This window comes from Nomascus leucogenys, chromosome 12, assembly GCF_006542625.1.
Source record: "Nomascus leucogenys isolate Asia chromosome 12, Asia_NLE_v1, whole genome shotgun sequence".
NCBI classification, from domain to species: domain Eukaryota; kingdom Metazoa; phylum Chordata; class Mammalia; order Primates; family Hylobatidae; genus Nomascus; species Nomascus leucogenys.
In genome coordinates, this window is record NC_044392.1 from 4881651 (window position 1) to 4895744 (window position 14094).

General features: G+C 43.5%; 1 protein-coding gene across 4 annotated transcripts in view; it reads right to left on the bottom strand.

The window, feature by feature from the left end:
- CLSPN (claspin) overlaps nt 1-12090 on the bottom strand; it is a 50008-nt gene extending 37918 nt beyond the window's left edge. For all 4 annotated transcript variants that reach the window (XM_030823174.1, XM_030823173.1, XM_030823176.1 and 1 more), the window contains exons 1-8: nt 11959-12090; nt 7798-7906; nt 6843-7291; nt 5426-5587; nt 4660-4737; nt 4254-4326; nt 3054-3162; nt 2300-2874 (exon numbers count right to left, since the gene is read on the bottom strand). In XM_030823174.1, coding sequence (XP_030679034.1) covers nt 2300-2874; nt 3054-3162; nt 4254-4326; nt 4660-4737; nt 5426-5587; nt 6843-7291; nt 7798-7906; nt 11959-11982 — 1579 coding nt within the window. In that variant the 5' untranslated portion in view covers nt 11983-12090. The remainder of the gene's footprint in view (nt 1-2299; nt 2875-3053; nt 3163-4253; nt 4327-4659; nt 4738-5425; nt 5588-6842; nt 7292-7797; nt 7907-11958) is intronic.
- Nucleotides 12091-14094: the final 2004 nt, after the last annotated feature.

The following is a 14094-nucleotide window of genomic DNA, read 5'->3' on the forward strand; positions in this document are numbered from 1 at the left end:
TTTTTTTTAATGAGACAAGGTGCTCTTTCTATCTTCTCCATCTGCAAAGTCAACCCATTCAATTAACAGACTCACTGAGCATATTTTACACACCAGATATAGTCACTGACATAGCACCTGCCAACAATAAGATGTTTAATGAAAGATAATGTTTTTTGTGTTTTATTTTTTTTTAAGAGACAGGGTCTCATTCTGTCTCCCAGACTGGAGTGCAGTAGTGCAATTTCAGCTCACAACTCACTGCAGCTTTGACCTCCCGGGCTCAAGCAATCCTCCCACCTCAGCCTCCTAAAGTGCTAGAATTACAGGCATAAGCCACCGACTGTGCCTGGTTTAATGAAAGAGTCTTGGCTGAGTGTAGTGGCTCACACCTGTAATCCCAGCACTTTGGGAGGCTGAGGCAGGCAGATCACCTAAGGTCAGGAGTTTGAGACCAGCCTGGCCAACATGGTGAAACCCCGTCTCTACTAAAAATACAAAAATTAGCTGGGTGTGGTGGCGGGCACCTGTAATCCCAGCTACTTGAGAGGCTGAGGCAGGAGAATTGCTTGAACCCAGGAGGCGGAGGTTGCAGTGAGCTGAGATCGCAGCATTGCACTCCAGCCTGGGTGACAAGAGCAAGTGAAAGCCCGTCTCAAAAAAAAAGTCTTGACGTGAACCATTTCACTAATAACAGTAGAAGCAGCAATAACTTTTTGAGTGCTTCTTTATACTATCCATTTGCATGCATTATTTCAACAAATCTTCACCATAGCCCACAAGCCATATAGTGCTTTTTTCTTTTTCTTTCTTTTTTTTTTTTTTTGAGACAGGATTTCATATGCTGCCCAGGATGGCCTTAAACTCCTGGGTTCAAGTGACCCTCTTGTGCCTCAGCCTCCCGAGTAGCTGGAACTACAGGTGCGCACCACTGTGCCTGGCTTTCTTCTCTTTTTTAAAAAAAAGATGCTTGAAGCGGTCAAATGGCATATACAATGTTAAACAATTACCATGATAGTTCAGGTTCAAATCCTAGTCTTGCTACAAAGTCTAAGCTCTTAACCCCCATGCCATACTGCCTCAAGGCAGAGTGGGGAGCATCCAGCTCTATCTAAGAGTCAGGAAATTTATTCAACGTGGTAATACTTGAGTTCAGTGTTGAGGGATCATTCATTCATTTGATAAATACAAGTGCCTACAATGTGTCATCCACTGAGGAAGCACTAGGGATAGAGTAGGGAACAAGGCAGGAGATACCAACTCGCAGTATAAAGGGAAGGCAGTGAACAAGTAATTAATCCACCTATTCTTCAAGCTGTCCTTTAACCATTCATTGGAAGAAATTTATCCTTCTTTGAATTCCCACAGTACTTTATTCTAAATGTTCTTTAAGAAAATAATACTTGGCCAGGCGCGGTGGCTCCCGCTTGTAATCCCAGCACTTTGGGAGGCCGAGGCGGGCGGATCACGAGGTCAGGAGATCGAGACCACGGTGAAACCCCGTCTCTACTAAAAATACAAAAAAATTAGCTGGGCGTGGTGGCGGGTGCCTGTAGTCCCAGCTACTCGGAGAGGCTGAGGCAGGAGAATGGCGTGAACCCGGGAGGCGGAGCTTGCAGTGAGCCGAGATTGCGCCACTGCACTCCAGCCTGGGCGACAGAGCAAGACTCCATCTCAAAAAAAAAAAAAAAAAAAAAAAATTTGACTCAGGATTATAGAAAAATCCTAATTTCAGATTGGAAAGGCAGAAATAATAAATTCCTAAATACCATAACACAATAGCAATGTACCTCTTTTTTATATTAACTATCAACAACTTTTTTTTTTTTGAGACAGAGTCTCGCTCTGTCACCCAGGCTGGAGTGCAATGGTACAGTCTCGGCTCACTGCAACCTCTGCCTTCTGGGTTCAAGTAATTCTCCTGCCCCAGCCTCCCGAGTAGCTAGGACTACAGATAAGTGCCACCATGCCCGGCTAATTTTTGTATTTTTAGTACAGACAGGGTTTCACTATATTGGCCAGGCTAGTCTTAAACTCCTGACCTCGTGATCTGCCCACCTTCGCCTCCCAAAGTGCTGGGATTACAGGTGTGAGCCACTGCACCCGGCCAACAGACTTCCATTTTAAACACGGCTTAGATCATTCTGATACCCTGCCAAATTTCTCTAAAAGAGACTCTGCCCATATCTGGAACAACTGCAGGATAAGATCAAATGTGTTTATTGGTTTCTCTTGTGTTCTCTGTCCTCGACAGTAGTCAATAATCAAAAGCTACCAGGATAATCACTCCAGGGAGGCTCCCCACAATTTAAAGGATTACCTCTGTTGGTTTCAGGTTCAAGTATCACAAAGGAATCTTCATCAGCACCTAGCCGTGGTTTAATGGAAACATCTACTCCCAGTTGCTTAAGTCTATCCAGAGTAAACCGTCTCACTTTTTCAGGTGGCACAACTGCTGATGATTTATTTTGCTGCCCAGGCTCTTCCACTTTCTCATCTGTTTCTTCTGGATTTTGGGGGCCTTCACCCTCCAGGGCATGAGGTTCAAATGCTACAAGCCCTCCAACCTGACATTCCTCACTGTGATTGTTCCCGAGGAAGTTGGATTCCTGTTGTAACACTGAGCTGTCCCCAGGTGAAGGTCTAATGTCACTCTGCTTCTGTTTCTCCTGAATTTCTAGCTCTTCATTTTTTACCAAATCCTTCCTGCAAGACTCATCTGATCCAGTAATGATCTGGGTTTCCTTTGAAACCACAGGGAGTGCATTAGTTTCCACTTCATTTTCTGCACCTGTTGTCTGCTCAGAACCTTTACTATGGTGATCACTGTTCATTTCAGTAGTATTTGCAGTGTCTGTGATTTCTTTGTGATGGCTTGACTGATATTTAGATGACCTAGAGAAGAGAAAATGAGCTGGAGTTGAAAATTATCCTAAATGTGAAACATTCTCATCCCTTAGTATATATCAGTTAAATCAGTTTTAAGGGAGTGAGAAATCTGAACTTTTTATGCCAGATGTTTGCCACAAAACTAAATGTTCATGAAAATTATAATAAGGAAAGAGGGTTCTTACTTCAATAGTGCCATGGCATTTCCCTGGCAAGTGGGCCGGGGTTTACGTTTGAAGAAATCGTGAATGGTTTTATTCTCAGGCATATGATATGGAAGGTTAAGTGCAGACTCTATAAAATGGAATAAAACAAGCAAATATATATACTGTATATTCTGAAATGTCACTTCATATTCAGTTAACTAAACATAATAACCAAAGCCATCACTAGAAATAGAAAACTCCCCTTTAACAAAGGCAGAGGAGCTAAGTACAAAAGAGCTCCCTGAAGACCAGTGGCTTTTAAACCTAGATGTGAAATCAAAATGATCCAGGAAGTTTTTTAGAAATACAGATTCTTGGATCCCATTTCAAACCTACTGAATCAGAATCTCTGTGGGACCTAAACATTTATATACAGTAGTCCCCGCTTATCCAGAGAGATACATTCCAAGACCTGCAGTGGATGCCTGAAACTGCAGATAGTACTAAACCATGCAGTGTTTTTTTGATCTGATAACTGAGAGGGCTACTAACTGACTAACAGGCAGGTAATGTACACAGCGTGATACTCTGGACAAAGGGATGATATTTTTAAATTCCATGGACCATGGCTGACCACAGGTAACCAAAACTGCAAACAGGGAGGGATTACTACCTCTCCAAAGAATCCTGACACAATCAGTCCATAGACAACCATTAAAAAATTTCCTCCTTAGGCCGGGCGCGGTGGCTCACGCTTGTAATCCCAGCACTTTGGGAGGCCGAGGCGGGCGGATCACGAGGTCAGGAGATCGAGACCACGGTGAAACCCCGTCTCTACTAAAAATACAAAAAATTAGCCGGGCGTGGTGGTGGGCGCCTGTAGTCCCAGCTACTCAGAGAGGCTGAGGCAGGAGAATGGCGTGAACCCGGGAGGCGGAGCTTGCAGTGAGCCTAGATTGCGCCACTGCACTCCAGCCTGGGTGACAGAGCAAGACTCCGTCTCAAAAAAGAAAAAAAAAATTTCCTCCTTACCTGCACTACAGTTCTGAAAATTTCTTCAGTTTATACTAATGTTCCAAGGGCTTTAGAACAATGACCTTTCACCAAGATCAATTCTAAACTTAATATTATAACCTGACTTCACATTAGAAGTGTTAAAAAAATAAAAGTCCCCAACATCCAAGTTGAGCTTAAAAGAAATGTTGTGATTTTGCCTCAAAGTTTACTGGGATGCATTACCTCGAATAAGGCGCTGAGTCTCACTATGCAGTTGTTTTAATGCTTCTTTACTTAATCTGGCTGCCTTTCTTTCCTTAAAGAAAACAAAAAGTGAGACTACATTAATTATATGAATATCCAGAAAGATAGATATTCATCCCTCAAGAGTTTGCTCTCTCCAAGAAAAGAGGAAAGGAAATAGTAAGCATGAGTAAGCCCAAATGCAGTATAAACTCAAGGAATTCATTTATTCCCAAGTCTCAGAGAATTTGTTCAACCCAATCCATATTTTGTTCCTACCATGTACAAAGCAATATGATGGGTAACAGAAAAATATGATAGACAAAATAAAATATTTATCCCTAAGAAATCTATAATCTCCTGTGTAAAGAGATTAGTGTGACTAATATACAGGGCTCTACCTCACCTTCCTCGTGGTTCCTTTTGATAACTCACTTTCTTCCTCAAATGAATAGACCCCACTCTCCAAAGATGGTTCTTTGTTCTAAAAGAAATGGCAGGTTGATTATTAGGACAAAAACGAAATTCAAATAAGAGGATGCTTTAGTTGAAGACTACTTTTGTAGTCCAACACCACATCATGCTACGTTAATAAATCAATAATCATCAAATAGAAATTATTAAACACACAGCATCCTATTATGCTTAGAAAACAAATTAGATACCTCAGATGGAGTCTGGACCCTTATTTCTTTTACCTCTGCTTACATCTTTCCCTGAAGAGGGATAATAACTCGCAGGAAGCTAAAAAAAAAATCTTAGGAAGAAAAATTATGCTTCCAAACACTCGGGACAACAATGTTTTGACTGATGCCTCTCTTTGATACCCTTCCTGAAACCCTATAGGGTTCATTTCTCAAAGGCTATAGGATTGCAAAATTTACATCTCTTCCCTATTATTTACCTGCATCTTACTACACCATCAAATATCTTAGTGTTTTTTTTTTTCAGCATTCCTAAAAGGGTAATAATAAAGCACTAGTTTCCAAAGAAGTTAGCATGTCTATCACTTGTACTGCAAGTCTCCAAAATTAACAGCTGAAAAACTTAAGTCAACTGACACATGTTTTTCTTCAGTTAAAAAAAAAAATTAAGGTTCCAGCAGTAAATTAAAAATATAGCAAAGGTTAGAAGCAGTTGATTAACTCTCATTACAATCATGCTTTACTTGCCTTGTGCTTTTTTACTTTGTTTTTTACAGCTGCTCTTATTGATTCTAATGACTCTTCATCTTCCAATGGAGAGTTATTTTCATCCTCCAACCCAGTTTCAAAAAGGTCTTTATCCACAAGAAGACAGCCACTGTCATTAAATGGCTGTTCTACATCATCTTCCTAGGTAATACATAAACAAAAAGCATAATCCAATCATTTAAAAATCCAGTATTTCACAACATCATATGGCAATTTGGATCAGGCCAGAAAAAGCCCATGTTTCATCAACAGACAAGCATATAAAATCTAGAACATTCTCACTGGTTCCTAACTCACACATATCCTTTGAAGTCCAAGTTGTGATTTTATGTAACTGTCTAAAACTAACTGAATAAACAGTAAATATTTTTTTGAAGTAGAATACTTGTTAAGCAACTAGTTTATAAATTTGACGATGGTTTTTCTAGTTAGCAAACAAGACTACTGACTGATAGATGCATAAAAAAGCCTTCTCTCAGTTAATTTTCGTCAGCTCAGAGATAGCAAAGAATTACTCCATGTGCTCATAAAGAAAATCAGAAACCCATTTATTTGGAAATGTCCTCTGCATACCCAAAATAGAATAAGACCAATAAGTTTTGTTTTCTTGGTTTTTTTTTTTTTTTTCGAGACAAGGTCTCACTCTGTCACCCACGCTGGAATGCAGTGGTACAATTTTTTTTTTTTTTTTTTTTTGAGACGGAGTCTTGCTCTGTCCCCCAGGCTGGAGTGCAGTGGCGCGATCTCGGCTCACTGCAAGCTCCGCCTCCCGGGTTCACGCCATTCTCTTGCCTCAGCCTCCCGAGTAGCTGGGACTACAGGCGCCCGCCAACACGCCCGGCTAATTTTTTGTATTTTTAGTAGAGACGGGGTTTCACCGTGTTAGCCAGGATGGTCTCGATCTCCTGACCTCGTGATCCGCCCGCTTCGGCCTCCCAAAGTGCTGGGATTACAGGCTTGAGCCACCGCGCCCAGCTGCAGTGGTACAATTACAGCTTCACTGCAGCCTCGACTTCCTGGGCTCAAGTGATTCTCCCACCTCACCCTCCCAAGTAGCTGGAACTACAGCTGGGACTACGGCCACCACACCCAACTAATTTTTAAATTTTTTGTAGAGATGGGATCTCACTCTGTTGCCTAGGCTGGTCTCGAACTCCTGGGCTTAAGTGACCCTCTGGCCTTGGCCTCCCAAAGTGCCGGGATTAGAGGTATGCACCACTGCACCTGGCCAAGACCAGTTAGTTTTAAATCATATACCTATTGAGAATAATTCTCAACACAAAATAGTCAATTCAAAGCAATAGTCGGAGAGCAGAAACAACCTCAAGTACTAATAGCAACCTTTTCTAAAATGTTAACCTACCCAAGCAATAGCAAATTATTCTTTAAAATGTACCTGGTTTTTTGTTTCCTTCTTTTTTAGCTGTCTAATTTTTTCCATTTTTCTCTCCTCTTTCTCAAGTCTTCTTTTTGATTTTACTTTTGCTTTTCCTGCAGTTCCTTCTTTATCATGTATGTGCCTTTTGGAACTCTTTCTGTCAGTGGTAAAGTCCATAGAGTTTCCAGACTGAAGACTCAGCTCTAAGCAAGGTTTCACTTGTGCTTCAAGATTTTCCTGATACAAAGACTTTTCCATGTAACTTTCATCACTGTCTGCCAGAGTTTTGTAAATCCTTTTGATTTTTGTATTTTTCCCAGCATATAAATTCTCTTTATTTTCCTCCTCGGCACTGTCATAGGTAGTTTTCTCTGGAGAGGCATTTGTGTCCTCTGTTTCAGAATCACTGTCTTGTAGAATCTTCCTGTTTTTCACCTTCTTACTTACAAATATCTCTTCATCTGAATCTGGAGGAAACAATTTTCTTTCAATTATACCATCATTTGATCTTCCTCCTAGTCCCACTACTCCTCAAAAATATATTCAATTATACAAGTGATATATTACCTTGTGAAATTATGTAACTACTATTAAGAACTGATTGTAGCAAAGCAAATCTAAAAATACATTTTGAAAAACATTTTCCCTGGGAAAAATATTTCTTACTGGGAAATGTAATTTTACGTATATTTACAATGTGTAAAGTTGTTCTAATCCTCTGGCAGGTGTTAAAATTCCTTTTATTATAGGATGAATGCAATTAACCAGGCAATATGGTAGCTATTAGATATTCAACAATATAACATAGTTTTGAAAAGGTACAAGCACTGTTATTTTGCTTTTATAATAAAACAAACAATAAGGATGGGGCATTAATAATGTAATAAATCAAGAGAATAATGAAATCAATCCAATCTACTTACAACGGAGGCTCCCGCAACCTATTCCTAAAAATAAAAATACTATTACAAACCTCCTTCACTCAAGGGTCCAATTGTTTCATAGCTGCCCTGTCCACTATCTGAAGGACTATCTGCTTCCTCTTGTGAAATGACTTTTGGATCATTGATTTCTAGGTGAACCTAGGAAATGACAATATACTTTGTATTAACCAGCAGGTGACCAAAAGCTCCAAGTACATAATGACACACAAATCATCATGGGATCATCAACCTGAACTAAGGAAAGAACCAAATACAATGGTTCCTTGAAGGGATGACATTTAGAATTACTGGACAACAAACAAACAAAAGTTCATTTTTCACCTTTGAAGGATGCTAACAGAACCAACTCTTTTAGTAATGGTAAAAAAAAAAATGAAAAGAATCAACCATTTATTATGCCTTTTCTGTGTGAACTGTTCCCCAATATATCCATATGATTGATGAGGGGAAGTTTCTATTTAGAGAAATATCCTAATGAATTAATAAATGATAGATTATCACAATTTTATCAACCCTCAATTAAATAACAGACCTCGGCAATTATCATTAATGGCTGCTAACAGCACCAAAAGAGAAACAACCAGACATTATGTGTTGCCTAATAGAAGTACCCAATACTAGCTATAAAGTATTCCTGACAGAACAATCAAATTTGAATCCTATCAAGTCTCTAGATCTAACTAGCAAGTTACAAGAAATAGAGGGAATAGGGGAACATGTTGAATAATACCACAGATGTGCAATCTAGATGTGGGAAACTACAAGTCAAACTGGGTGGTTTCTTTCTCTCTCTTTTTTTTTTTTTTTTGAGATAGAATCTCGCTCTGTCACCCAGGCTGGAGTGCAGTGGCGCAATCTCGGCTCACTGCAACCTCTGCCTCCTGGGTTCAAGCGATTCTCCTGCCTCAGCCTCCCGAGTAGCTGGTATTACAGGCGTGTGTCACCACGTCCGGCTAATTTTGTATTTTTAGTAGAGACGGGGTTTCTCCATGTTAGTCAGGCTGGTCTCCAACTCCTGACCTCAGGTGATCTGCCCGCCTCGGCCTCCCAAAGTGCTGGGATTACAGACGTGAGCTACCAAGCCCGGTTATGTGTATATTTCTTTTTTTCTTTTTTCTTTTTTTCTTTTTTTGACATGGAGTTTCGCTCTTATTGCCCAAGCTGGAGTGCAATGGCACGATCTTGGCTCCCTACAACCTCCACCTCCTGGGTTCAAGCGATTCTCCTGCCTCAGCCTCCCGAGTAGCTGGGATTACAGGCGCGTGCCACCATGCCTGGCTAATTTTTTGTAGAAATGGGGTTTCGCCATGTTAGCCAGGCTGGTCTCGAACTTCTGACCTCAGGTGATCCGCCTGCCTCAGCCTCCCAAAATGCTGGAATTACAAGCGTAAGCCACCACAACCGGCCCTGTATATTTCTATATACATAAGTGTATGCTTTATATATGTATGTATACTTTAAAATACATACATATATGCATATATACACATATATAATATAAACAATTGCAATATGCCAACTTCGGATGATGATTCAAAAAACTAAAAATGTAAATATACTAACATGGCATATAAAAATAAATGAAATATCTCTGAGTCAAAGAAATCTGAACACTGACTAGATACTTCTTAGGTGTGGTAATAATATCGTAGTATGTATTTTTGGAAAGCTCTTGTCTGTTAGATATGCACACTAAAATATTTGTGGTTCAAATAATATGATATCTGGGATTTTCTTCCAAATAATCCTGTGAGAGGAAAAATGGGTAGCTGTATGAATAAAACAAGATTGACCATGATTTGAAAATACGGGTTGAACATCTCTAACCTGAACATCTGAAATGCTCCCAATTCCAAATATTTGAGCACTGACATGATGCCACTAGATGAAAATTCCACACTTGGCCTCATATGATGAGCTGCAGTAAAACCTTTGCTTCATGCACGAAATTATTTTAAAATGCTGTATAAAATTACCTTCAGACTATGTGTGTAAGGTATATATGAAATATAACTGAATTTCATGTTTAGACTTGGTTCCCTCCCCCAAGATATCTCATTATGTGTATGCAAATATTCCAAAATCCAAAATAAATCTGAAATTCAAAACCCTTCTGGTCCCAAGCATTTCAGACGAGAGATATTCAAACTGTAGTTGAAGTAAGGTGATGGGTTCATTATACCATCCTTTCTACGGCTGTATAGGTTTGAAAATTTCTAAATAAGACAGTTTAAAAAGTCGCAAATAAAAACCTAAGGAGGAGGGCTGTGTTAGGTGACTCGATCAGTTAGTGACCTTAAAGCTAACCCTAGATGCCAAGTCTACCTCCTTAGTGTTCTCAGGGCTCTGAATCAACTTATTAATAAAGGGAGAAATATGAACATCAGTAATGTAACAGGGCACAAGGCCTCACCCTAGTGGTTTCTCAAAAAATTATTAAATTGGTCAGGCATGGCGGCTCACGCCTGTAATCCCAGCACTTTGGGAGGCCGAGGCGGGTGGATCACAAGGTCAGGAGTTCGAGACTAGCCTGGCCAATACGGTGAAACTCCGTATCTACTAAAAATACAAAAATTAGCTGGACGTGGTGGTGTGTGCCTGTAGTCCCAGCTGCTCAGGAGGCTGAGGCAGGAGAATCGCTTGAATCCAGGAGACAGAGGTTGCAGTGAGCCGAGATTGCGCCACTGCACTCCAGCCTGGGCAACAGAGCGAGACTCCGCCTCAAAAAAAAAAAAATTACTAAATTGATTTGAATGCGAGGTACAAATTTTTTTTTTTTTGATACAGCGTCTCACTCTGTCACCCAGGCTGGAGTGCAGTGGCAGGATCATGGCTCACTGCAGCCTTGACCTCCCAGGCCCAAAGGATTCTCTCACCTCAGCCTCCCGAGTAGCTGGGACCACAGGTGACGCCCGGCTAATTTTTTTTTTTTGTAGCGGCGGGGTTTTGCCACGTTTTCTACGCAGGCTGGTTTCGAACTCTTGAGCTCAAGCAATCTGCCGGCCTTGGCCTCCCAAAGTGCTGGGATTGCTGAGAATTAATATATATGCACTGACGATCCTCTCAACAATCCAAAGCAGTAAAACTATTACTTCTGTTTGTGAATGTGGAAACCGAATTTAGGTAACCAGACAGCTCAAGGAATAGGGCTGCTTTGAATGACGATTATCTTATAGGCGATTTGCAGCAATGTCAAAGGGCAGAGCCAGGAACAGGGTGGGGTGAGGTCTCAAAAAATTCAGTAATCAAAATAAATAACATATTAATACAATATTTTTTTAAAAAATTAAATCAATAATCTACGGCCCATGAGGTAAATAATACGCCCGCTTTTATAAATAAAGTTTATTGGAAACAGGGATGGGATTAGGGTGAGGTGAGTGAGGCAGGGTCGTGCAAATGACTGGTCGGACCTTGTCTTTGTTTAAACGTCTGATATTTTGTTCAATATCAAATCATAAAAAGTTTTTGAATTAATTTTGGTTTTTAAAAAATATTGCATTAAAATATGAGTTTGATTGAGGGTTTTGGCGCCCCTTTAAATTTTGCTCCTAAGGCGGGAGTGCCCTGCCCGAATCTGGCCCCAGAAAGGACACACGTCTGGAAACATCTGTTTTCTATGCCCAATTTCGCCAGGGAGCTGCCAGCCACCAGCCAGGAGCCCCAACGGTGACTTCCCCACTCGGGGCCCCGTCGGAAAACGCAAAGGGCCTGCGCGCGATGACCTCCAGGGCCCCTCCCAGGCCCAGTGTGGAACTCCCTAACACCCTCGCTCGCCCGCTCTTTGCGGAGAATCCCCCCGCACCGCTGCCGCCCGGTTCGGCCAGAGCCTCCTGGCTTTCAGGGCACCCTGAGGGGAGGAGCTTCCGCGACAGGAAGCGCGCGAAAGGGGAGGGCTGGCGGCAGGAACCGGCTGAAGAGGGGCTGGGCTGCCGGCAGCGCGCGCCGCAGAGACCTGGAGCTCCCTGGCCACGGAGCCCGAAGCGCGGGAAGCCCGGCGGCGGGACGGGACGCCCGGTCGGAACCCATCCCGGCCGAGTCTCGAGGTCGCGGGAGCCGGCGCGGCGAACGCTGGGAGCCGCAGTCCTCCCGCCCGGGCGCCTCGGGTCAGCGGGGTCTACCCCGGCCCCACCTAACCTCTCGGTGCCCGGCCTTCGCAGCCCCAGTGGGGGGCGTGTGCATAAACTCACCTCAGAACCCACCTCGCCCGTCATGACTCCTGCCTCCCCTGCGCTCCACTAGGGACGGAGCTGTCTCTGATTCCCTCAGCCGGAGAGCAGCGGCTCCCGCCGTCTCCAGCCCAGCAGTGCTGTTCTTGCTTTCCCGCCCAGCCAGAGTGGAGGTCCCACCCAGATGGTTTTCACCAATCCAGAGGGGGCTTTCCAGCGAGTCCCCGCCCCCTTCCGACCCACCAATCACGCAGCGCCTCCGGCCGCCCAATCTCATATAACTCAGGCTGAGTTGGCGGGTCGCAGCTGCTGGTAGCGGAGCCTGGGGGAGCTGGAGGTGCACGGGGGCGGGGCCGTCGGTACCAGGCGAACCCTGGTCTCTGACCTTTGACACTTGCCAAAGCATCAAGTGCGCTTGGAGGGGTGAGTCTTTCGGGGGGAAGTGAGCTGGGAAACGGTTCCTGGGCACCTGGGAGTGTCCTGTACCTGCACTTTTTAGAGGAATTCTAAGGTCCCCGTGGGGCTTTTCTCCACTGACTTCATTTCTGGAGCAGCTAGATCCTGTCTGCCTCTTGTACCACTGAATATATCTATATATACTCACACACACATATACACACACACATATGTACACACATATATACACACACACATATATATGCATACACACACACCTTTTTTTTTTTTTTTTGAGACGGAGTCTCCCTCTGTTAGCCAGGATGAAATGCAATGGCGCTATCTCGGCTCACTGCAACCTCCGCCTCCCGGATTCAAGCGATTCTCGTGCCTCAGCCTCCCGAGTAGCTAGGATTACAGGCACCCGCCACCAACCCCTGGCTAATTTTTGTATTTTTAGTAGAGACAGGGTTTCACCATGTTGGCCAGGCTGCTCTCGAACTCCTGATCTCAAATGAACCTCGTCTCGGCCTCCCAAAGTGCTGGGATTACAGGCGTGAGCCACCATGCCCGGCACAGTTTTATTTTTTAAAGAGGGCTGGGCGCCGTGGCTCACGCTTGTAATCTCAACGCTTTGGGAGGCCGAGGTGGGAGGATGGCTTGAGTCCAGGAGTTTGAGGTTAGAGTGAGTTATGATCGCACCATCACACTTCAGCCTAGGCGACAGAGCGAGACCTTGTCTCTAAAGAAAAAAGTTTTGTGGGCTGCTCAGATACCAAAGAATATGGTTGGATAATCTTTATAATTTTATGTAGGGTTAATTTGAGGATGTAGAAAGCACTCATCACTCCTAGAGGGCATTCTACCTTTAAACAAGGCTGGAACAAAACTGAAGCTCTGAAATCAGGTTTATCCCAGACACAGTTCTTTGTTGTTGTTGTTGTTGAGACGGAGTCTCTCCCTGTCACCATGGCTGGAGTGCAATGGCGTGATGTCGGCTCACTGCAACCTCTGCCTCCTGGGTTCAGGCGATTCTCCTGCCTTAGCCTCCTGAATAGCTAGGATTACAGGCGTGTGCCACCACGCCCAGCTAATTTTTTGTAACTTTAGTAGAGATGAGGTTTCACTGTTTTGGCCAGGCTGATCTTGAACTCCTGACCTCGTGATCCGCCCATCTCAGCCTCCCAAAGTGCTGGGATTACAGGCTTGAGTCACCGTACCTGGCCTATCCCAGACAATTCTAATCCCAGTTTTGCCACTGTGCTGGCCATTATTTTTTGCCCTTCCAGGTCAATTCTCTGTCCTTCCTTTACCCTGATGTGTGTCAAGGCAAGGCTGACCTCTCTAGACTGTATTATCCCAGCTCCCTTGCCCTCTGGCTTCTGGTTGGGTCAGGCCCCTGTAAAGGCACCTTATAAGGTTACTGTAAGGAGATGAGAGGCCACCAGGAAAGAAAGGTCAGAGTATTTATTGCTCACTTCACCCTCCATGGTCATATCCACTGCCAGGGTGGCCAGCTTGGCCCAGCTTGCCCAGGAGTTTCCTAGTTTTAGCACTAAAAGTCCTGCATCCTGAGAACCTCCTCAGTCACAGGCATACCAAATGGTTGGTTCTTCACCCAATCCACTGGCCTCCTCTTCCAAGTTTCCAGCTTTAGCTGGGTTCAGAAAAAAGCTCCCTCTCCACGTCTTCATTTTTTTACCTCCCCAACGTGTCTCAACCCACTTCTGTCCCCACCAACAAGAGCCCATCATCCGTCTT